General features: G+C 42.5%; 1 protein-coding gene across 2 annotated transcripts in view; it reads left to right on the forward strand.

Moving 5' to 3' along the window:
* RAB31 (RAB31, member RAS oncogene family) overlaps window positions 1-25,490 on the forward strand; it is a 68,981-nt gene that overhangs the window by 34,863 nt on the left and 8,628 nt on the right. For both annotated transcript variants that reach the window (XM_054192131.1, XM_054192130.1), the window contains exons 4-6: window positions 11,701-11,772; window positions 13,669-13,775; window positions 18,486-18,595. In XM_054192131.1, the coding sequence (XP_054048106.1) occupies window positions 11,701-11,772; window positions 13,669-13,775; window positions 18,486-18,595 (289 nt within the window). The remainder of the gene's footprint in view (window positions 1-11,700; window positions 11,773-13,668; window positions 13,776-18,485; window positions 18,596-25,490) is intronic.

The following is a 25,490-nucleotide window of genomic DNA, read 5'->3' on the forward strand; positions in this document are numbered from 1 at the left end:
TAGCCACTTGTAACATTTCAAGCCTTCGGAAGTGCTGGTCATTGTTGGGTCTAAAAGCTTGTAGGAACACCTGAGTTCGTTGAAGAACCTTAATATACAGGCCAGCCAGCGAGAAGCTGGTCATGGAGAGCTGATAACTTCTGATTTATATGGATAATAGATATAATATTTTGTTTCTTTTGTGTCAGGAAACTCGGAATTGTAGGCAGAGTAGAGAAGGAACCAGAATTGCCATTTTGTGGGAAATAGCGAGCAAATGTCACTTCTGCAGAATGACAATAACGCAGCAGAAAATGGAGATCAAAAGTGTTTCTGTCATAGCCTTGGTGGGAGCAAATGCTCAGTGTGCTTCCTGGAGGAGACCCTGGAGAGGGGTATGTGGCTCTCCGGCAACTCTTGCAGTAAAAAATTCACATTGTACTTGATTACAAAAGGAGAGAGCTTCTTAATCCTTTTATCTTGTTTTTTCTTTTCCCTTTTTTGGGTAGGGAGAACCTTAAACTGGCAGCACAGTTAACAAAATCCCCCTACTTTTCTGTGCCTGAGTACTGGTCTCTGCAGACCCAGTTGCTTTGTGTTGGTGTGCTATCAGACAAGCTCGCTCTATTCTGTTTCTGAGAGTCACTTTCCCTCCACCCCACTATTTTCCAAAAGTCACTTTTTCCCTGTCTCACTTTTTCCCCATCAGCTTCAAATTGTTGCCATGGACTTCAGGACTTAAACGCACGACAATTATGTTATTGTTAGCAAAGATTCCCTCCCCTAAGAAGAGTCTCTTCACAAGTTAGTTAATGATGTTTTTATTAGCATATATTTTGGTTCATGGTGCCCTAAGTGGCTTCTAATTACAATGCTTTGTCTGAATACCTTGGGTGGCTGCCAGCTTTCCATTTTGCCAGCTGAGGAATATTGTAGCAAATAGGGAGCCTGAGGGCCATGTTTCTAGGGCAGGAAAATTTATCTCTGTCCTTTTTAAATTTACTGTGTTGAACTCTGGGATTTTTAATTTTGTTTAATAGAAGGAGCCTCAATTGCTTGAGCCCAATTTAAACACTGAAAGGAATTACCCTGAGTTGTGGGGAGTTTTTTTGTTGGGTTGTGGGTTGTTGGTTGTTTTTTGTTTTTTTTTTTTTAAACTGCTCCATTTCCAGGAAAAGGCTGGCTGATGAGATATCTACAGTGCTTTATAGCCCCCTCTTTTCTGAGTGACAGTAGTTGTCCTGGTGATTCAGAGACAGTGTCACAAGGTAGGGGGTGAAAATGCTCCTTGCGAGGACTTGTCCTTGCCACAGTCTTGACTGGGATGTTCCCCCTAAGCTGAGCAATCGAATCACTGAGTTTATCGATGCTTCCTCTGAAACCAGGCTATCCGGAGAGGAGCTGACACCAACTATCAATGGTTTGAATTAGTTCTGCAGTCAAGACGTGGCCTGAATTTTTGCTCTACAGTTTGATGTAGGTGACTGATGGTAGCCCACCCTCAGTCAGTGTGGAGGTGGTTCCTTGTATGTGGTGTAAGGACCTCCCTCCAGTGAGCTACTGCTTGCGTGCTGCAAAGGTCAACAGGTGATTTGGTAGTATGTGTGTTCATGAAAGAACAAGTGGCATTAAAGCTAGCAAGGGAATATGCTATTTTTACTATTTTTAGAGTGAGCATAAAGCATAGTAAATCATTTAAGAGATGCAAGTGGATGTGTTTTTTTCTGAAGCTTCAACAGGCTTGTAGCATGTCTAGCTTGACAGTGAGCCACGGTTTAGGTGTAGTGTCTTTTGCATCCTTTGTTTAATGACTGTAAACTTCAGTCTGCGATGTTGCAGAAGTTTGCTTTCCGCTTATTTAAAATATCTTTGAAATATTATCCTAAAATGTTGGAGTTCTTCCGTCTTCCCTTTAAGAATTCCCGCATATTTGAGAAAAATGCCCATTCTTATATATACATCTTCTTCAGTTTAACTAGCAAAAAATACCTGTAGGTCAGAGACAGACAGATCTTTCCTGATTTATTCAGCTTGCTAGTCCTGAGAACTGCAATCTCAGCCTTCAGTCATGTAGGGAAAACTACTCAAGGTTATAAAATGCTAAACGGTATCTGATAGTGGCTTTCATGCATAACATTTTTCCATTCGCTCTTTGCCAGCTGAGAATGTCAGGAATTCTGTATCCCTCCCTTTGCCGCTTCTTGTGCGAGAAGCTTATGTGTCAGGATCATCTGTTTGACACTTCTGGTTTTTGCCTTTGCTTCTCTCCACACCCTGATTTTCTGTTTGTTGGCAGCCGCTGCCTCGAAGGCGACAGGAACAGGGCATGTAAATGCCCAGACTTGGGCAAGCAGAGGTTCCCCAGCTGTGGAACTGTTCATGGTGCATGGACCACTTCAATGAGCCCATGCAACGCAGGCACACAGTGGTGGCAACCTCTGGCTCTTCCCCCGTGAGTGCTTACCTGATCCACGGAAGCAGTTAAGGCAGCTCTCCTAAACAGGCTGGTATTAAAGTGTTTCTGGCACTGGTCTACCACGCTCTTCACCACGAGAAGCTCTGCGGTTTGAGTTGTAGGAAGAGGGGCCAAAACATGAGGAGGAATGTGCTTCAGGTGGGTTTGGGGACAGGACTGAAGGGGTTTGTGGGGTGACGTGGCAGGAAGGGCCAAGGACGGGAGAAAAAGGACACTCAAAATCACCTGCAGAGGGGCCTGGGAATGGATGGCTGAGTGAGGGGACCAAGGTGCGTGAAGGTCCTGGTCTAGAAAGGTGAGTGTGTGTGATAGAAAGGGGAAGGAGGTTGCAGAGCCACGTCACTGCCCACTGTAAGCGGTAGGCAGAGAGCCAGATAAAGAAAGGGTAAGGATCCCTGACCTCAAGATTAGCCGAGTGGTGTGGTCTTGACCGCTCAGATGCAACATACATATTCAGAGAGCAGCTTCTCAAGAATGCAAATGAAATCTAGTCAAATGATTACAGCTGTCAGGAAGCAAATCTTGTGTTGCTATGCACCTGCAGGTGCTTGAAAAGGCACCATGTGGAAAAAATCTTATCTGAATTCAGCCCTTGACATGAGAAGGTGCGTAACACTTGCTGAGCACTGGGCTGATTCTGCCTTCTCTCTGCATCCTCACCCTTTCCAGCCACGCTTGTAAGGCAGAATTATAATCCTTTTGCGGCAAGAACAAGTGATGTTCTTTACAGTCTAGGGTGGTAAAAGCAACCCAACAGAGGGGTTGTGGGGTTTTTTGTTGTTTTGTTTTGTTTTTTTCCTCTTGGCTGTGGAGTTTGGAAGAGACAGCCCTGCTGTGGCAGTAAGCCAGCGCTGGGGTGTAGCACTACAGGATGGTGCAAAGAGCTGCAGACATGAATTAGTGTTCCCTGGTGTGCCTGGCAGATTGAGCGCATCCAGGCTGTCTTCAGCAGCATTTGTCAGCCAGCCTCCGTTTAAATAGGCAGGAGTGGTAGATTTTTACTTCTGTATTTATTTGGCCTCTGTTTTGCTTTTAAACCAGCATTACATAGTTAAGAGACTTTCACTACCACAGCTCAGGTGTGACTTACCTTGTGTTCCATTGAATTTGTGGGTTTTTTGTTTTTTGTTTTTTTTTTTTTTCTTCTAAGTATTGCGGTATGGCTACTCTGTGGGTTTTTCTTCTTCCCCATTCTATGCTATTAGTACAGAGGAAATGTGAAAAGCATTACCTACAACCAAATATACCCCTCCATGATGAAATGCACAGGAAACAGAACGCAAAATGTTAGAGAGCTTTCAAATCAGGGGTAAATTCCTTAATGGCTGGTGGGTTCCATTTTTCTGCCCTTTGCAAGGGCAAAGCTTCTGTTGACTTCAGTGCGATGGCCAGAGCAGGGGTTCCAGAGTCCCAAAATACTCCTGGGAATCAAAGAGAGCAACTCTGCTTATGCTGGACTTGCATTTGCACCACTTATGACTGTATTTGTCTTCTGCGCTGCCGGGCTGTGCGGCTGCACAGGTTGGGCAGTTTCTAGTCGGATCCCGAGAGAAAAAGGGGACCTGCTTTCAGAGGAAATTTCATAAGGCACATGTGGCCTCGCTTCTTCCTTAGTGGCAGAGATGATGAACCACAAGCGCGAAGTGGACACGTTGGTAGAGGAGCATGAGTGCAGAGGCGCTCTGAACTCAGCGTCAGACCAGTACTACATGTGTAGGTACATAGCGTGCAGCGTGGCGTGCACTGAGGAAGAGAGTCTTGAAAGTCTGCATGAAGCTACGCAAGTCATTGGTTTCGTTATTTGGCGGGTCTCCGGTAAAATAAGTTTCTTATTTGTATTTTGAATGTCCCTTTTGGCCTGGCTGTAGCTGTTGCATTGGAAAATGTTGCCCCTGCAACTTAAGGATTGCATTGCGTGGGTTGGTGACCTCAGCCTCACAAGTTGTTACCAACCCCTACAAAAGCAGAACAGGTTAATGAGCGGTAGAAGTGGGTCAGTAGCTGCAAATAGGCAAACTTTTGGCGGCTACTGGGTGAGAGGCACAGGACTTCTAAATTTCCACAGTAGGTGAGCTGCTAATGATGGTTCACTCATTATACAAAGATGGGAGTTATTCCCAGTGCCTAGAAGGACATGGTGGAAAACGGTGGGGTGAAAGAAGGAAATGGTGGAGATGAAAATCAGTAGTGTAAGTAGCAGGTCCCTGTACCTTTTGACTGCCAACAAAAATGTATGCTGCAAAGTTGTAGGTGATTTTTTTTTTTTTTTTTGAAACAGAGAAGCAAAGCCACCCGTGAATGTATTTACTGGTTAAAGGATGATCGTGTGTGTATGATGCAGCCATGAGAAATGTGTTAAATGGTAGGGGAAGCACAGTGAAAGCTGATTTGTGTCCAGAGTGCTGCATACAAACCTGGTCACCAGCAGTCAGGGAAGATGAACTGAAGCTGGACTAGGTGCAGAGAAAGGCGATTAGGCCCTTCTTTCTCTCCATTACCTTATCTTCGGACTGGAAGAGCCTGGTTTATCAGACTGGCAAAGTTAAGAGTGCAAGACTGCTCTATATATTCATATTTCAGCTAAAGGCAAGCATCAGTGCTTGAACTCAGGAAGTCAAGGTGCAAGTAAATGACAAGTAATTTAGCAATTAGGAATTCAGAATTTTATTAATCATAAAAATAAGATGATCCCTGTAGAAGTATCCTGGAAAAAAAAATATTATTTCAGGCTGGACCTTGATCAGCCTTTGAAACAGGTTAGGAGTGTGGTTACTTGTGATGGTTGGAGCTGATAGATGACTGGTTTGGGTTTGTGTTTCCCTGTTCACCCGAGGTGATGTGAGCTGCTGCTGGCCGCGGGTAGGGGTGACATCTGCCAGAGCACTGCTGTCCACTGCGAGTTACGGCAGGGCTGATTCCCTGGCAAGCTGGGGTTGGGAGCTGGGGGTCCATGTGGCAGAGACGGAGGTGGCCGCCCAAGTGTTTTAGGTGGCCCTTCTTGAGAAGCAGAGATGTTCTCATGCCGGGTAATAGAATCATAGAATGGTTTGGGTTGGAAGGGACCTTAAAGATCACCTAGTACCAACCCCCCTGCCATGGACAGGGACACCTCCCACTAGACCAGGCTGCTCAAAGCCCCATCCAGCCTGGCCTTGAACACTTCCAGGGATGGGGCATCCACAGCTTCCCTGGGCAACCTGTTCCAGTGCCTCACCACCCTCACAGTAAAGAATTGCTTCCTGATGTCCAATCTAAACCTACCCTCTTTCAGTTTGAAACCGTTACCCTTCATCCTATCGAATCAGATCTCGAACTGCTCCTGTTTCTCCCAGTTTTCTTGGGAATTACCGGGTACAGAAATACTGAGCTATAAATCAAGGTTATAGACTTTGTAATTTATGATGCAGAAGGTAGTCCTGTGAGATTTAATTTTGTGAGCTGTTTTTTTGTGTCATTTGTTGTGGGCGTCTGTCCCACGTTTGTCCTTGTCAGGTGAAAAATGCACACATTAGTATTTGGTATCCCTTTAATTAATTTTGCATGTCTCTCTTTTTCTAGGTAATTAGGCCAGAAAAAGGTTCAAGAGGAATTTGCTTTTGGGCACTGATTTACAAGGGCGGGGGGGGGGGGAGGGGAGAGCATCAAATAAACATAATTTTTTGCATAATATTTTTACTAGTATGTCTGTGATTGGAAAATCCATGCTTATAAAACACGTTCATTGAGAGATCATTAGATCATGAAACTTAGTCAGAGTTACAAATTTTTAACCCCTCTTGATTTATTCAGTGTTGCAAAGAGTCGTTTTCTGTTTTGTTGTGGACAACAGTGATTTCTAATGACTGGGACGTCATTAGTGTGTCATCGTATTTGTTTATTAGACTGTACAAAAGGATGACAAAGGGGATTTAATTTTGGTTTTATTTGATATTCTGTACTGTGATAACTGATAATAGCTGTAACTAGTGTACTTCCCATTGTTATTAAACACTTTCAAAGTACTTTTTTTTCCCTCACTGACCAGAGGAAATTGCATTAAGATGCATTGTAATCACATTTTGGTCACTTTGTCCAATGTAAAATATGAAATCTTGTGTGTGAGGTTTATCCAAATAAGAATATAAACTTACCTGCCAGATGAAATCTATCCCTTGATATTGAAAAAAAAAAACCCCAAATCCTGAAGCTGCACGCTGAAATATGGATGAGATGTTTTCTCCTCTTAAAAGGCCTTGTAACTAAAATATTACTGTAGAATCATGAAAGGGGAAATAACTGTCCTGGCAGCTGAGCAAGTAAATAGATTTTCAGTGGAGTAGAGTAGGGAGGTCATGCTTATGTGATAACAACTGCTGAACCAGAGTGCCTTTCAAAAGCAGTTCCCTTTCCAAGCCTAGCTTGCTGTGGTCTTACCCTCTCTCTTTCCAAGCTTCTGAGGAATTGGAATATTTTAGTAGATTATTTTGTTTTAAATAGCAGAGGAACTGCATTCCTTCTGCGTGCTGCGCCTCTGGTCGCCGCTCTGTGTTTCTTGACACAAGGAGCAGGTCAAACATAGTTTGACATAGTTTGGCATTTCTGTTACTTGAAATGCAACATGCTGTTGAAGTGATTAATTATCTCCAAAAATGTTTCAAAAAAAGTTTTCTTTGTTTCTGCATATTACCCGCACTGATTTAAAATGATTATTGCTTCCATTACAGGGGAGAAAAGAGTAAAACTGCCAGTGACAGTAGACTGTACCAGCAGAGATGTGCACAAAGGAGTTCTGCAAGTGCAGAGCTATTTGAGCGTGGTCTAAACTGATATGAATCTGGCTTCTGGTGGTCCTGTCCTTCCTTCTTTTTCTCAGCCATGCTTTCCCACCCTTTCCTTTTGGCTGAGCCTTATCTGATGCACAACAAGCTGATCCGGGAATCCAGCTAAAAATTAATCCTACCCAAAAAATGGTAGTTTGCATCCTGGTTCCAGTTTGCATCTGGTTCTGATTGTCCAAGATCCAGTGAAAGAGGTCTGCTTTTCTGTTGTTGTTACTACTGCTGCTACTGCCACTACTTTCTGGCACTAACACTGGCAATATTCTTCAGTGAAACAGCTATTACGGAAAGTGTTTGTCACCTGGTCAAAAGAAAAAGGGGAGAAATTCCCAAGATGTTGTACAGGTTCTCAATGTGTCTTCCGGGCCAGTGTTGAAGGAATTTGAAGCATGTGAGCTTAACTGCGTGGCTCCTGTGAAGTGTGATTACTGTTATCTGAGAGCTCTTTGTAAATTCATGAATACGTGTAATCTAGATTAAAACCAAATCAGCATGTGTGTAAGGTATGTGTTTGGTTTTTTTTCCAGGAGTTTGCAGGCTGGGAGGAGTTTGCATACACCCCAAAAAGGTCAAATCTGCCCTCCACCATTAAGGTCGCTGATTTTCGGGCTACTTCAGCACAGTACACGTGTTGATGAGCGGGTCTTGGAAATTACTGTAGTTTGTAGGAAATAACTTCTTGTCATAGGTACTCAGTGAGTCAACTAGGGAAGGTGCCCTCCTAGACTTCCTATCTGTGAATAGAGAAGGACTTGTGGGGGATGTGATGGTAGGTGGCTGCCTTTGCCACAGTAATCATGGAGTGGTTGAGTGTAATGAGAAAAAAGGACAGCAGAGTTGCTACCCTGGATTTCAGGAGAGCAAACTTTAAGCTATTCAGGGAACTACTTAGCAGAGTGCCCTGGGAATCTGCTTTTGAGGGCTTGGGAGTCCACAAGTGCTGGTCAGTCTTTAAGAATCACCTTTTAGAAGCACAGAAGCAGGCAATTCCACTGAGTCATAAGTCAAGCAGAGCAGAAGACCAGCTTGACTGAAGAGGGAACTCCTTGTGGAGCTCCAGAGGAAAAAGGAACTGTATGATCTCTGGAACCGAGGTCAGGCTTCGCAGGAAGAGTAGAGAGCTGTGGTTCATTTATGCAGGCAAAAGACAGGAAAGGCCAGAAAGCTCAATTAGAGTGGAAACTGGCCAGCTGTTGTTTCAGATAACAAGAAGGGCTTTTAAAAATATGTTAATAGCAAGAAGAAGTCTAAAGAAAACATTGGACGAGTACGTGTTGAAGACGGTCATCTGACTAATAGAGGTGAAGAAAAAGCGGAGGCATTCAATGTGGTTTTTGCCTCAGTCTTTAGTAATACTGACAGACCTTGGGCTTCCCAGTGCCCCTGCGTCAGAGAACCACAGATGTGGGAACAGTGACTTGCATTTTGTGAACACTGAAATTGTAAGGGGCCAGCTGTATTGGCTGGATGTTCACAAGTCCATGGGGCCTGATGGGATTCATCACAGAGATCTAAAGGAGCTAGCAGATGCTATGGCAGGACCCCTCTCTATCATCTACTAAAGGTCTTGGGAGCCTAGGGACATCCCCGCTGACTGGAAGCTAGACAATGTTATTCCAATCTACAAAAAGGGCATGAGGGAAGACCGAGGTAACTACAGACTTGTTACTCTTACCGCAGTTCCTGGAAAAATTGTGGAGAAGATTGTATTGGGTACTACTGAAAGGCATTTAAAGAATAATGCAGTCATCAGGCACAGTCAACACGGGTTCACAAAGGAAAAGTCCTGTTTAACTGATTTGATATCCTTCTATGATAGGTCACCCACCCAGTGGATGAAGGGGAGCCAGTTGGATGTAGTTTTTCTGGATTTTAGTAAGGCTTTTGGTACTGTCCCTCACAGCATTGTTCTGGACAAGTTGTCCAATATTGTGGGTGAAGAACAAGCTGAAGGACAGAGCTCAAAGGGTTGTAGTGAATCATCGGGCTGGTGACTGGTCACCAGTGGTGTTCCTCAGTGTTCAGTTCTAGGACCAGTTCTGTTCAATGCATTTATCAATGATCTGGATGCAGGAGTTGAATGCGCCATTAGCAAGTTTGCTGATGATATCAAATTGGGAGGTGCTGTTGACTCTTTTGAGGGACAGGAGGCCTTGCAGAGAGATCTAGAAAGACTGAAGCATTGGTCAGTGATTAATGGGATGAAATTTAACAAGTCTAAATGCCGGATTCTGCACTTAGGATGGAGTAATGCTGGGTACAAGTATGAATGGGGAGAGGAATAGGTGTAGAGCAGCCCTGCAGAAAGGGATCCGGGGGTGCTGGTTGGCAGCAGGCTCAGTAGAAGTCAGCAGTATGCTCTGGCAGCCAGGAGGGCAAACCGCATCCTGGGGTGCATCAAACACAGCGTGGCCAGATGGGCAAAAGAGGCGATTATCCTGCTGTATTCAGTGTTGGTGCGGCCTCACCTCGAATACTGCATGCAGTTCTGGGCTCCACAATTTAAGAAGGATGTGAAGGTCCTTGAATGCATCCAGAGGAGGGCAACAAAGCTGGTGAAAGGGCTGGAAGGGCATGTCCTGTGAGGAGTGGCTGAGGACTCTGGGTTTGCCTAGTTTGAAGAAAAAGAGGCTGAGGGGCAACCATCCCCTTCCTGAGAAGGGGATGTGTAGAGGGAGGTGCTGATCTCTTCTCCCTGGGATCCAGTGATAGGACGTGTGGGAATGGTTCAAAGCTGCGCCAGGGGAGGTTTAGACTGGACATTAGGAAGCATGTCTTTATTGAGAAGGAGCGTGGTCAAACACAGGAACAGGCTTCCTAGAGGAGTGATTGATGCCCCAAACCTGTCAGTGTTTAAAAGGCATTTGGACAGTGCCCTTAATAATAGCTTTTGGTCATCCCTGGATTGGTCAGGCAGTTGGACTAGATGGTCATTGTAGGTCTCCTCTCTCCTCCTCTCTTCTCCTCCTCTCTTCTCCTCCTCTCTTCTCCTCCTCTCACTGGAAATTGCTGTCATGATCTGGAAGCCTAAAAATTCTGTAAAGCATTTATTGCATTAAACAGGCAAGTAATAAAGCCACACACTAAAAGCCCAGAAGGCACATGTCTACCCAACTCCCTCAGGATCTTGGCTGATCCCTTTTCTTCATACCACGCTTCTTGACTGATTCCTGTTTCTTTCTCATCCTCCTTCCTGCTGTTTTCTCTTATTAATGAGCAATCCCACCTGCCTCGCTCCCCAAAACACTTCAGCACTTGACCATCTGTCACTGCTGCTGTGCATCCTTACTGTTATAAGAGAAAGTATCGACCTTGAGCTGGAGCGTGTGATCTGTGATGAGTAGCTTACAAACTGGCAAACGAACCCATATTACAAATAACTCGCTTGATACATTGCATGTGCAATAACCAGACATGTGGAGGCTGCTAGGTCTAAACCCTCAGTCTGTAAGTACAGTTCTGAGAAGAAGATGCGTCCAATAAATCTGCAGAGGTTTGTGACATAACACGTGGGTCCATGCACGTTCACAGGGCAATGAGACTCATACCCTGCCCTAATAACGCATTTGATTTAGGAGTTGACCTCAGTTGTCAGCTGCAGCTTCAGATGAAGCTTTTGCAGATCACTTTGCAAATTAAAATTTGTAAGACAATGAGACTGAATGTATTTTCCAAGAAAGATTATTTTTGGTTTGCTTAAGACTAAGTTTAGTTGAATCAGCAGAAAGGCTTTTTGACTTCTTTCTCTGTGCAATTATAAGCTGATATTCTAAATCAGCTGCTTAGTCATGGTAAATTACAAAAATTATGCTGTTCGTTGGCAAGCTGTTGTTATAATAAACATATTTATTGCTTTTTTTTTTCCTCAAAGGATGTTTCCCTTGAGACAAAAAGCTGAAGAGTAACTTAAACTGCAAGAACCCATGTTTTTCAAAATATCTGTCCTAGAACAGGATAAGTAAACATGACAGGTGTTCAGAGTTTTCTGACAAGTTAATTTTATCCAAGTCATTTGCAATGTTTTATAAAACTGGAACCCACACTGTTACAACTACAAGGCAAATTGTTGCAGTTTGCCGGGGAAAGGGGTCTGTATGCTGTCAGGTTAGGCCTCCAAGTGTAGGTGTTCTCCATGTGAAAACTTGTCCTCCGAGTCCATGCCCTGTAATGGAAAAGATGCATTGAACCAGTAAGTGCTGATTGCATAAATCCAGCAGGATGAACACCAGGACATAAAGGAATTCTGCTTCCTTGGCATTTAAGGGAAAATTAGAGATGGGCAGCCACTGAAGAGATCTGTTCTCTGTGGGATGAAAGAAAGTCGATGGTCCTGCCATGGCAAGTTTTTGTGAGTTGACAAAGTGCATGATAATTCTGATTTATTAATGATATTTTTTTGTTGTGGGGGGGTGTGTTATGTTTTAACAGTTTCATTCCTTGGCTCCAATGTACTACCGAGGTTCAGCAGCAGCCGTGATAGTTTATGATATCACCAAACAGGTAAGACCAGCTCTACGCTTTTCACCTGCGTTAGCTCCTCTGCTTGGGCCAGAGTTGGAGTTAAAACCCACAACTGCAGAAGTATTTATATGTTAATCCCTGTTTATGTCAGGGGGGTTTAGATGCTTCAGTAGTTGGTGTAGAATTGGACGGAGGTGTCCAACTGCCTTAAAAAATTGAAGTCCTGCTTCTGTGTTGTTTAAACTTCATGTAGACAAAAGGTTTGAGACTGCATTTTGTCAAAGTTTCTTTGGATTTCCTCTGGCTACGTAGACAGGACAATATCCTGCAATACCCCCTCCCACCACCACCACCACCACCTATGTTCTCTGTATGGAATTGAAGTTTTACTACAGAAAGCAGCTGGCTGCTTTATCAGCTGAACAGAAATTCAGTTGTTTGCATATTACTGATTTTAAAACTAATTATTTTTAGCGAAGCGTATCATCTCGTGTTTGCATTGCGGGACTTGTGTCTTACCTTTGAAGCCAGTAATGAAATAATAAGTCTCTGACCTTTTGTCTCAACATTATTCATTTGGAATGAAAATTGTATTTTTCAGATCCTAAACGGCTCTTGCGCTTTTCTCATGCAGAGGAGGTTAGGAGGTTCTAGCTGAATGCCTTTTCCACTGCTTTTGAAAGAAACCCCCGCTGATAAAGCTGAGTTAGAGGCGGCGTTAATGGATGGATGGTCATGACAGTTCACTTGCATTTTATTCCTTCCCTGCCAGTTGAATTATTTACTACTAGGCTGAGAGGGCTGGGTTGATTCTCCAGTGCATTAGTGTAATGATCTGTGGCTGATGGTGGTGGCCACAGCGGTACTCTTCTCCTTTGCTAATTTGCCAAGAAAAGATGAGGAAGAGTGAATCCTGCTGGATTGATACTTATTTTTAATTTAAATGTCTTACAGTTGATCTTCTAATGCATTATAAGAATAGAATTTTCTTTTGCCAGCCTTTTTCCAAGCGTATGTGGAACAGCTCACAGAATAAAGAAGAGAAAATAGGAGAGGAAAGTCAATGCGTATTTCACTTTCTGATGCTTAATATTCAGTGTTGACCATTAAAGCAGAATGGATTTTTTTTTTTTTCCCAAATGACTGATGGTGCTCTCCCTTCAGTGATACTGATACAGCCATCGCTGATTTAGACACAACTCTTACGTGCATTTCTGAAGGGGGAAAAAATGATTTATAATTTATTTGGGAGCTCACTTTGAGTTTCAGTAATAATTTCAACCATGCACGATCATTAGAATGTCTAGAAACAAAAGTGATTTTCATGCTCTTAGTTCATTAGTATAAAGAAACAGAAAATTTACTATTAAAAGGTAGGTAGCATCAAAAAGTGTTTGAATTTTGTATTGGAGAGAAAAAGCCAAGTGAATTATCACCTGTCTCTTTGGTTTCATAATGAGTAAATTGAGGCTTACCGGGTCACAGATTTGGAAGTGTGGAGGTGAGGAGGTCACTGAAACCTCTCTTGGATGTTACTGAAAATATGACAGTAGTTGAGATAGAAATCCACCAGGCAGAAGCTGAAATTAGACAAATGAAGCTCACATTAAAAGTGAAGGAAATTAGCTACTAGCTAAACTTAAAAGAGCTGTGGTAGTTTCTTCATCACTGGAAAATTTAAGACAAATATTCAGTGCTGCTTTGAGGGGAGGCAAAGGGGGAAGTGTCCAAGTTCAAGCAAGAATTAATTTTAGGAAGTCTTATGACCTAAAGTTTGAAAAGCAGATTAAATGGATACAGCCATCTTTTTCTGGTCTTGTGATCTATAAAATTATTATTGCATTCATAAAGCCTTGTTCCTCTAACTTCAGAAAAATAAGCACATACATCAAGGGATACCAGGCTGTTAGCTTATTTGTTGTTTCTCTGACTTAGGATTCATTTCATACTTTGAAGAAATGGGTGAAAGAACTAAAAGAACATGGTCCTGAAAACATTGTAATGGCAATCGCTGGAAACAAATGTGATCTTTCTGATATCAGGTAATACATCCATTTTTGTTGTTGCTTTGATTGTGGTAACCGTATTGTTTCTTTCCTTCAGGTAAACAATTTGTTTTATTGTTATAACAGTATATAATTTTTGTCAGCTGTACTGAGTCTTTCCTAACACCAGTGGTCCTGCCAATGTACCACCTCACCAGCAGCAGCACAACTTGAATTATGTACTTCTTTTTTAACCTGTCTTTTACTGCCTTTCCTGTGGATTTGTACAATCTACATCCTTTAGCTGCTGAATCATTGGGAATGGAAAAGCGTTCTCTTTTTTTTTTTTTTTCTTCCATTCATGTTAAAAGGCTCAGAATGCATTAAGCGATGAGCAAAACCAGCGATGTAAAGCTAGAAGGGTCACCCTGAGTTAGAATAATGTTATTGACAGAGCAACTTTGAGAACTTGTACTTTGTGCTTTGCAACAACTGTGAAACTGCCCCATAATACTGGGTGTAGAAAGTGTATTTTTGTTGTTTTTAGGAGCATAACCTTAAGTAAAACTTGTGTCACCTGTGTGAAGCAAGGAACCTCCTGGGTGAAAGAGGGGATGGTTGGGTCCACCCTCCTGCATAAGAGCCGAGATGATGCTGTGTGGGATGAGAGTGAAGCCAGAGTCACTCTTCTGCCTGTTAGCTCTAGTTTGGATTCACATTTATCCTTTCTGGAAGTGGAAGCACATTCTGCTGTACAGTAGTGATCCTCTGTGTCAGCCCACGACCCTGTTATTTCTCACTTCAACTATGGAGTACAGACTCAGCGGCCGTACTTGATGCTTTCCTCTTAGGACCTCGTAGGCTCTCATGGTTGTTCAAATATATCCCCCTGTTTTATAATCACTACTTTGGCCCAGGTTCATCAGAGCCCTGAAGCACATGTTTAACTTGAGTAAGTGATACAGTGCTTCCAAAACCAAACTGTGTTGGGTTTGTTTTGGTTTGGTTTTGCTTGTGTTTGGTTTTTTTTTCTTTCCTGTCACCCCCCCACCCCACCCCCATCAGCCATGAACCAACACAAAACTGTGAGTCACTGCTTTCTGTAGGACCTGAACAAGCCCTGATACTAGAAGATAACCTGGTTTCTGTTGGGCTAAGAATCGGAGGTGCAGATAGTACGTTGGCATCTCCTACTAGATGTTGTGATACGCTTGTCAACATGGTGAAGCTGAGACCTATAATACAAAACCGAAGTTTTCCAAATGTGAAGTAGAAAAAAAACAGAGGAAAGGACAATTACAAAAACACAACACCAAACCAAAACCAGTTAGTGCAAACTGGAGTTTCCAGTTGCCCTGAGAGTCCCCTTAAATTTAAACTTAAGTGTTCCCAGCAATACAGTTACCTGATTAAATTGGGAGTAATAAGTTTGCAGATTGTGACAAATGACACGAATAGCAAATTAATCCATAATCAGCCCTCCCCCTGAAGTGTTTGGACAATACTGGGGTTCCTCACAGGGTGACTTTGATCTTCCCACTGCATTCTTCTCAAACTCTACCTGTTGTTTACTGATTGCTGATCACCTGTTTCTTGCTCCCATTCAGCCAGCACAGCTCTTCCATGCACAAAATGTCCTGGCATTTGCATGGTGCTCCTTGTCCTCAATGAGCTAATACCTGTTATTATTGGTTTTTTTCTTTTTTTTTCCCAAAAATATGAATAGTTTTGAGAATTTTTTTATGCTGTTATTTTATTTACATCTCCCAGCCATTTCTTTTTCTAAAGTCATCCAGTGATGCCCAGTTAAAGGGATTTTGGTGGACAAATAGAGAGCAGACTGTATTGTACGTGATATGTTTTCACAGTTCTTCCAGCAATCTGATTGCTTATGCGATACATGCAGCTGTATTCTCTGGCTGCTTTATGTATTCAGATTGACTTGAGTAAAAATGATTTTAGGTGAAATGTGTCACCATTTTATCAGATTGTTTCCAGTGAGTAGGAAATACGCTTGCCTTTGGGCACAGAGGATTTAAAAATAAGGTGGTGTAAGCACACAGGAGAAAGCTGCTTTTGTGTGCATTTTTGACATCTCTCTTTAGATTTGTAGAACTTCTGGCAGATGTTTTGCTGGGTATTAGAGAGACAGCTGCTTTTAAGACTAACGTGAATAGAAGCAAAAGAGGACAAGCTGACCAGGTCCAAGTTGATTTCACTCTACCATCTCTGCGACTGCAGGAGATAACGTAAGGAGGAATGAATGGGAGCAATAAGAACTGATTATTTTCCTCTGGGAAAAGACTGGCACTATTTGTTACAATCATTGACCATTTTACCCTCCTCATTTAGCATGTAAAATTTGGTTTGGAGCTGCCGGAATGGATTTGGGACACTCAGGGGTCATGCTGCTTTTCTCAGTGCTGTTAATAGGCTATCAGCAGTTTTTGGCACTCTGTTTAAGTAAATTTCTTCTCCACTTTGAAGGAATTTCTATAGGTAGACAGGCAATTTTGTTTAGTGTAAATCCTCATCTTTGTTATAGTACTGTCAACTCCAGTACTGTTGAGTGTTTGGCATACTTTTAAGGAATAGTAGTAGACTTTCCCGTCTGATATGTGTCCTGTCCTCCTGACAGGTCAGTTAAAAGTAGTTTCAAAGACAGGAGCTGAGACTTCAATGTTAAAATGTTCTAAGTGTCCAAAATATTTTTTGAGCGTTATAGAAGTCATTAGTTGTAACAGCAACTAAGAAGTGTTTACTTCCCTAAAAAATATGGTGCACTTTCTTAACAAGTTGTGTTCACTGGAAATTGCCAGATCCTTGGTTAAGAGAATTCAGCAGAATTTCATGCTCAGATCTTCCCTCTGCATCCGGTATATTTCTTTATTCAGTAATTATTCAGAAAATCTCAAGGAAGATTGAATAAATAGAATGGTTTGGAAAGGACAAAATGAAATGATTGACATCTTTCAGAATAGGTGTTCCTCTGACTTTCCTTGTAGTCCTGGAATAACACTTCCTCAGCACTCCACTGGTGGTTCTTGCTTTCTTCCCTCTTCACCCCATTTTGCATATATTCATATCTCTTGGCTTATAGTTCAAACATATGTGTTTTTTTTCCTTTTTGACACAGTAGCATCTTAGAAATGCTGACATCCAGATTATAACTCCACTTGATGTATGCAGCCTTCTCTGTGTCAACGGCACTGGGTGGCATGATGCTTATTGCCCACATGCTGTGGATGTCTATAGGCTTCCTTCAGAAAGGAAGAATTCCTGAAGTTTGCTTTCTCATCTAAATTACAGCAAGTTGAAAGTCTTCATTGCATAACCCTATGCTCTCAAATTTTTTCCTTTACTGTTGTTTGAATATTATGTTACGCAGTTAAGTTCCTTTTTTCTTATCTCCAGGGCCATCCGCAGATGGTGGTACCTTTCATAATAAAGGCCAAGTTGCCATTTCATAAAGAGTAAGGGGAATGCTCCCTTCCCTGTGTCTTCCACAATAAAGGGACGTGTAACACAAAGAAGAAAAATGGTTTCTTTTAAAACCATTTGCAATAAATCAGGCAATTATTCTGCCTCTTTGCATGTTTCCCATGAGCAGCAGATCTGATTTATTTAAAATATATACCTCCGTAAACTAATTGTGAAATTGCATTGCTGTGCTCCCACCTAGGTACCCTCTGTTAAAATCCAATGAACTCATACTAGGAGGAAATTGCCCTAGGAGTCTCTGGATTTGGTACATCGGAGCTGTGGGGTGAAGGAGTTAGTGCAAATTCTGCATGTGCAACAGAGAGCTATAAAGCCACACGAAACACACCGGTTGATGTACTGAATAACTGGAAGAAAAATAGTGCTGTCAGCCTGGTGTTTCAACACGTGCTCCCCTTATCTGGTGTCCCTTGGGTGCCTGTTAGCGTGCTCAGTCTCTGATTCTGAGCCGTTGCTCAAAAATCAGGAATACCGGTGGTTACAGACGGCAGCGGACACGGGCAGATTCAGCTTTGCCACCTGGCTCAGGCAGATACAAGGTCAGCGTGAGGCTTGCTTTGTGTCTGAAGCAGAGGTCTTTTGCATGTTGTAAACTGCATTTGCAAGCTTTTGGCGTATGAAGCATCGGCTACAAAATGAGGATGTTCTACTACTGATTTTAAGATGGTGTCACTTTGGTGATGTGGCGCAGAATGGTGGTCTTCCCCCAGTGAATCTGGCACTCACAGATTCCTCTTGCCAATGTGCTCGGAGTCAGTGGCTTTCATATTTCTCTCAGAATCTCTCTTGTTTTCTTGCTGCTTGCAAACACTTAGACATACAATGCTCTTATCGTTTTCTTCCACAACAGTCATATCCTATCTTGTTTGAACACTTGGTGCGGACAGTGCTGATTGCTGCCTGGGCCAGCAGAGTTGTATGTCTTTTCTCTGGTGTTTTAATGCCTTTCTTATTGGGGTCAAGTTTAAAAAACAAACAAATGGGGTTGTCATTTAAATTATCTTCCTTTTTTTTGCAAGGCATGGATTCAGCAGCAAGTCCAAGCTGCAGATCAGTCATTGGTGAAATTTTGAATATGATGATCTAAATGCCATAAGAGGAAGAAAGATAGTACTGGTTTTACAGGGAAGAGGAGCATACTAATGCTTTTCTGATTAGGCTGTGTTTGAGGTCTTTTTTTTTTTTTTTCCACAAAATATTAAATTATTTTTTGAAAATTTGCTTTCTTTTATTTGTAATTAATTTTTTTTTTGTTTTTTTTGGTAGGGAGGTTCCTATGAAGGATGCCAAAGAATATGCAGAATCTATAGGTGCAATTGTTGTTGAAACCAGTGCAAAGAATGCTGTTAACATTGAAGAGCTTTTTCAAGGAATAAGTAAGTAAATGCTCCCTCTTGTTTATTTATTTGTTTGTGATTGTTTGGATGTCTTCTGAAAATAGCTGTTTGTTTCGGGTCTAAAAAATGCCTTCCCAAGGACATCAAGAAATCCACGGGGCCAGCAGTATGATGGCTGTTTATGTAGATGTAAACTAAGAATGACTTTGAATACACCAGAGCAAAACGTAGTAGACAGTAGATATGGGGTAAGCCTATTCCTTCTAAATCTGTATATAAATCCTGACCTGGTTCATATCTTCTCTTTCAGACCAAGCCTGCTGTAGAAGCGATACTGTTGATCTTATCATCTTGATAAAAGCTTAAATGTTGAGAAATGCGCCTGGAGGGCTATGATAAGTAGAAAATAGTCATTGCAGTGGAATCCGTTTAAATAAAATTTTTTTTCTCTCCAGGTCCTTTAAACAAGATGAGACTGGCATTCCTCATGAGGAGAAAAAAACCCTGTCTTGTTCAGTTTGCCTTCTAGAGGTTCCAGTTTTGGTCTCTGGCTGCAAGTGGGAAGGACTTTGCAGGCTGGAAGGGGCCTCAGGAGACCTTCAGTCCAACTTCCCACTCAAAGCAGAATTGATAGCGCATTCAGACCAGGTTGCTTGGGCCCTTGTCTGTCTGGGACCAAGAGCAGAGGTTTCACAATGTCTCTAGGCAGATGAGTCCAGTGTTTAAATAGTCTTCACTGTGGCATCCCCCCTCAGCATATCAGGTCAGAACCTCTCCTGATTCAATTCACGACCACCTCACTCATTGTCCTGGGTGCACCTCAGTAAAGAATTTGTCTCTGTCATTTTAGCAGCCCTCCCCACAGGTGCTGACTTTGTTTTGCGGTCCCCCAAAGCCATCTCATCTCCTCCAGCCCTAAACAGGCCCCATTTCCTCAGCCTTTCTTCACCTGACAAGTGCTCCAGCCCCCTGGCTGTCTTGGTGGCCCTTCCTCTGAAGTTGCGCCAGTTTGTCAACATTTTTCTTGTGTCGTGGGGCCCAAAACTGGATGCATTACCCAGCTTGTGTTAGGCCGTATCTAGAAGGGTATAACCACTTCACCTGATCTACTGGCTTGGCTCTTGTTGGTACAACTTCGGATGCTGTTGGCTGTCATTGCTGCCAGGGCGCGCTGCTGGCTCATGCTCAGCTTGCTGCCCTCAGGTCCTTGTTGGCAGAGCTGCTTCCTGGGCAGACAGTCCCCAGCTTGTCTTATAGCCAGGGGCTCTTCCTTCCCACAAGCCGGGCTTGGCACTTGTCCTTTCTGAATCATGTAAGGCCTGTTGGCCCATTCCTCCCTCCAGCCAAAGGCTCTCTGAACAGCAGCTCTGCCCTCAAGGGTGTTGAACGCACCTCTGAGTTGGGTATCATCTGACAGCTGAAGTGGGTGCATATTTTTTCCTCCTTCAGGACACTGATAAAAGGTACTAAGAAGGTATTCCACTTGTAACTGGCCTACAGGTAGAACAGTCTACTATATAGTCTACTATAACATCCCAACTTGGATGTACCAGGATGCTGTAGGAGAAAGTATTGAAAGCCATGCTAAAGTGAAGGTAAACAACACCCAATGCTCTCCCTCTATCCCAGATCCAGTCATACTATCATTTAGGGCAACCAGGTCGGTTGGACATCATTTATCCTTGGTAAGTCCATGCTGACTGATCCCAGTCACCTTCTCCACCTTCATGTGCTCAGAGGCAACTTCTGAAAGGATTTGCTCTGTGGTTTTCCCAGGAAGCAGAGTGAGGCTAATCAGCCTATAGATCCATGGCTTGTTATTGCCCTTTTTGAAGACAGATATAACATTTACCTTTCTTCAGTCACAGGGGATGTCCCTCGTTCTCCACAACCTTACAAAAGCAATAGGGATGATAAAGAATGGCCTTGCAGTGATATCGGCTTGCTCCCTCTGCATCCTCAGGCTCGTATGGGTTGAGATTTCTTAAGAGGTCCATGACTTGATTCTCGCTACTGGTGGTACCTCCTCTCCCTGACTCCTGCCTGGGAGGCAGCATGTCCAGAGACTCAACTTTGTTTCCCTAAAGTCTTTATTTTATTTTATTTCACATGTCCATAATCGGCTCATACTACCTACCACACTTTGCCTGACACAGGGCCTGTTCAAGTGTTTGCTTCACTTGCATGGGATGTATTTTAAATGGTTAATGAGAACCAGTATTCCTAGAATACGCTACCTTTCTTTTACCTCCTTTAAAAAAGGAGGAGTGTGTAACATGGCTGTCTGGAGGAACTGGTTCTTCCTTGTGATAGTTTACTTGATTGTCTGCATCTGATGGTTGTGAATGTTCTCGCAGAGGAACTCATCCTTGCCACGTAATTAGATAATTAGTTTCCGTCTTTGATAGGCAATGCTGCAGCTGGCAGCATACGCTGTCCTTAATAATGGATATAATAGACGAGGAAAATCAGCTAAATTAAGTTTAGTATGAACTAGATACCCAGGCAAGTGCACTTAATTCCACAGGCAATTATTTCTATATATAGAAATATTTGGTCTCAGTGGATGTACTCATGACCTTATCAAGTACTCAGCATAGAGAAAGGAGAGAGTATGTTTATAGAAATATGGTGGAAACCAAGTGAAAAATGCGTAATTAGCAGGAGAATTGATTATTATGATTGTGACTGGGCAGAGGGTATGGATAACTTCCTGATGTTTTACACCACTTCAGTCTTTGTGCGATTTCCAAAAAAGTCTGTCTATGCCCAAATTGCACGGCAGCATTTCTGCCTTTTCAGTGTATGAAGTCCTTCTGTGGCCACGTCTCCTACCCTGTTGACTCATTTATTTGTGGGGTGCCCTAGAAGTAATGCTACAGCTTTAATTTTGCTTTCACGCTGCCCGAAGAGTTCGTGCCCTTCTCTTTGCACTGTAGAAGGGCAGGGTGCAGCTCCCCAGCCTCTGAACAGGGAGATGGCAACTTCTCTGTTTTTCCTGTTAACCTTAGATCTTGAAGGTAGACTGCATGTATTGCCTATTTTACAGCCTGGATTTGGAAGGATATTCCAACACGCGTGGAGAATTTTTCCATTAAAAACCTTCTTGAAATCAATACCCTAAACAGAAGGGGTAGACTACATTTTAATTTAGCTAAAAAATTTACCTCCTGCTTGCTTATGCTTTTCATTTCCCAGGGGTATTTTAACATAATCATTTTTCCTTCCTAAGGTGTCTAACAACTGTCTCTTTTCCAGAGAAAATGTTGTGAACAGAGTGAAATAGTATAATGGGAAAAAAATTACTCAATGTAATGATGTAAGGAAGGTGGAAAATAAAAGGGGAACTGGGATGTTTTGCTGACAACCAGATTAATCTTGGAAACATTAGAGAGATTATAGACAAATCACTTCATTTCTTAGGTTATTATATTACACTATTTTAAAAACATTTTTTAAAAATGCTTCTCTCAGGATTTGAGGATCTGACTGCTTTGAGGGATGTCTTAATAAGAGAGTCTCAACACAAATCCATTGTCCTTAATTCTTCTCAGGAAAATGCAAGATATGCAAGACTAGAGTCAGGAAAAGTTTCTGATTTTTTTGAGGATGGGTCGAATCTGGCTGGCTGTACTCTGGCAAATAAGGCTGAGGAGGCAGAGCAAGCACAAGAGTCAGCAAAGTTGGTGTTCTCCGCGCTGCAGAGTTTTCGCTGAGCTGCCTGATGGGATGCAGCTCCTGGCTGTCCGTTGTGCCCCTGTGATTTCAGATGGCAAGCCACTACAGTTACCCGGGTTACGTTTAGCAGCGCCTGACTGAAGGCTTGCTGTGGTTGTAAAACGTCACGTGGCTGGCTTATTTCTCTGTAAACAAGAAAAGGATATTTTTAGTACAATTGTGTATTCCCCACTTGGGCTAAATTTTTCCCGATGTCTTTCTGGAAAGGTTTTTGACATAAAAAGGGCGCTCAAGATTATAGCGGTTTTTCATGTGTTTCCCAGCAGTTCTTTTTTTAATAGCTGAGTGTCTATAGGATCAAACGTTATTAATTTTTTATTCCCAGCTGCAGACAGATCATAGTCACGGCGGCTCCTTGTCGCTGGTTTATACTTCAGCAGCAGCAAAAATGCCAGGAATGTGTTGCATGATAGCAGTATAACACAGTATAAAGTTGTGCAGGGGGTCATACCGGTTCTGTATTGCCCTGTCTTGGTTGTGGAGGCTTTAGTCCACTGACCACTGCTTGTGCCTGGGAAGGCAGCTTTACCCGTTAAAACTGTCTGGTTTTCAGTGACTGAACAAGCTGCCCCAAGTGTGCTGTCATTTGGTAGCAATCACACCCTGGCAATTTTCAGCCAGCTGTTCACTTAACAACTCAAATCAGCCTTAGTTACCTTATTCGGCTCTCGTCCACGCCCAGCTGTTTCTCTTCGGCGTGGGTATTGCCTGTTTCCTGAGCATGAAGGTGCCCCAGATACGAAAGAGGAGATTACGTGAAAGCCATCCTCCGCAAATGATAGAGGCCGAGGCGGCACCTCCCAGGTTAACACCAGTCTGCAACAGGAGGTCCAAAGGTAAACAGGCGGTGGGACTGAGGAAGCCGCTGAGGAATACCTAGCCAAGTGAAATATGAAAGAAACTTGTGCTTAAACAAAAAAATAAATGATGGGCATGCATTAGTATTACTTTAATTTTTGTAAGTATGGCAAATGTTGGAGACTGGTGGGCTGCCAAAGGGGGACGAGGTTGAAGCATTTCAGCATTTTCTGTCAAGGGTGAGAGGGAAGTGAGCTTACACACTCTACGGAAGTGTGTAAAGAGTTGGTAGCACGCTCGGTCTTACTGATGCTGGTACTACGAGAAGGAGTGACAGGCTGATGTTTAAAAATCCAGATAAGGATGTTCTTCCTAGACGAGGCTTCCTAATTAGAGCAGAGAGTTTGTGTCTCAGTGTACAACCTTTCATGTGGTAAATGCTCAGTTATAAATGTATGAAGCTATTGATTTTCTGATGCCTTGCCAGCAGCTCATTTATTGAATATTTAATGTAACCCAAATACTTGTTTCCTAGAAATACTGGGAGATTAAAAAAAAAAAAAAAACAAACCAAAAAAAACCACAACAAACCCAACCTCTAGAGTTTGCAGTTTAACCAGTTGTATACTGGACAGACTAGAGACGAATGTGTGAAATGTCTGTCTTTGGAAGGGGGGGGGCGGTAAGCAGATAAACAATTTTTGAGCCTTGTACAAGACATTTTTGGTGGTTTTCATCCTGCTGTCTGGTGATGTGTGGATATCTGTGAACTACTGTGAAGAGGTCTATGAAAAAAGTTTTAAGGAAAGCAAGTATGTTTATGTTGCAGAGCAGTTCACACATGCCATTTTTAAGGCAGCCGAAGCTCGTAACTGAGTTTTTATAGGGGGTGTGCGCCTACTGTGAAAGGATGGAAAAACATTGCCCTAACTTATAAATATTTGAGATTATATTCTTTACAGTTTATGCTCCCTGTGTTTCTAGGATTAATTCTCCTCTTGCTTTCAAATTTTAATAAATGAAGCAAAACTTACTGGCCTTTGTACTACTCTTAAAGTTAAACTTGTGACGTCCTGGATTTCTCTCCAACCATAGCAGAGCTCTTCAACAAAAGCTAGTAAATAAACCAAAACAGCCCGAAGTTGATTAGAGCAGGACCTCGTATCAAAGTTGGATCTCTTAGTAATTAAAATCATTAGGAATTCTGTTGTTTACTTTGATGCATGTAAGATTTAAATCTTGGGGGGCGGGGTGGGGCATAGATTTTAATTAAATGGGGCAAAATTTATTTGTATTGCTGCTTCCCCTAGCAAGAACTTCAGTGTCAGCGTTCTGTAAATTTGCTTAAAAAAAAAACCACAACAGCTTTATTTTCTTGCATGCAGATGTTGCTAGATAGGCTGTTAGGAGTATTAAAATAATTGCAAGTTAACTCTGTTTAGTTATGCAATATCCTTTATTGTAAATATGTGTTACCTTGCACGAAAACTTACAACGTGAAATAAACAGCGGTCATCTCCGTCAGTTGAGGAAATCCTGCTTCACTGCAAGTATGGGGGAGTAAAAGAAACTAGAGGCTGACTGGTGGGCCAAGCTTTATAACCCATGTGAGAGACACAAGGACCTTCTAAAATACCAGTGAAACTGGTTTCAAAGGATGAAAGGATTTGGGGAGATAAGAAGTGTGACTGTTGTAAGTCCTACAGGTGCAGAAGGAGTCTTGTATGCGAATGCCAAAACTGTTGGATAAGATGTGCCTGCTTCTTTCTGCCATGCTTTCACAGATGGCTGTGCTTTTATTAATGAGGTTTATAGAGAGCAGTGCTTTGCAGGGGCTCACCTTGTTGTGATGCAACTAGCAATTTTAGGAGGAGGGTCTGGCCCTTGTATATATAGCTGTCGTACCGCTACTTGAATAAGTCTGCCTTGTCTCAGGTGAGCCGTCGATTTCCATCCCGCGCTAATGAAAATCTCCCCTTCCTCTGGCCCCCTCAAAAATTCAAGTTGTACATGATTTTCAGGAAGAGAACAGATAGGATAAATGTGCAGAAAGTCAACATACAGCATCGTGATGTCTTGCCTCTTACCCTTAGCAGAATTGTAGTTTTGTTGGATGGTAGGGTTGTGCCTCTTTTGGATTTGGACTTCATCATCTCGATGTGCCAGCTCAGGTTGATCACAGCACATCTGTTTCCACACTAAACTATCTGTTCGATGCACTGTTGTGTTTGTCCCTGTGTCAGCATGGTAAACAGTTGTGGGGTTTTTTTCCTTACGCTCAGCTTTAAGGCTGTTTCCAGCCTTTCAGGCAGTCTTGTACAGGTCAATGATGAAACTAGTTTCATGTTAAAAAAAACCCAAACAAACAAAACAAAAAGCCCAACTCCAAGACTGACTT

This window comes from Rissa tridactyla, chromosome 2, assembly GCF_028500815.1.
Source record: "Rissa tridactyla isolate bRisTri1 chromosome 2, bRisTri1.patW.cur.20221130, whole genome shotgun sequence".
NCBI lineage: Eukaryota > Metazoa > Chordata > Aves > Charadriiformes > Laridae > Rissa > Rissa tridactyla.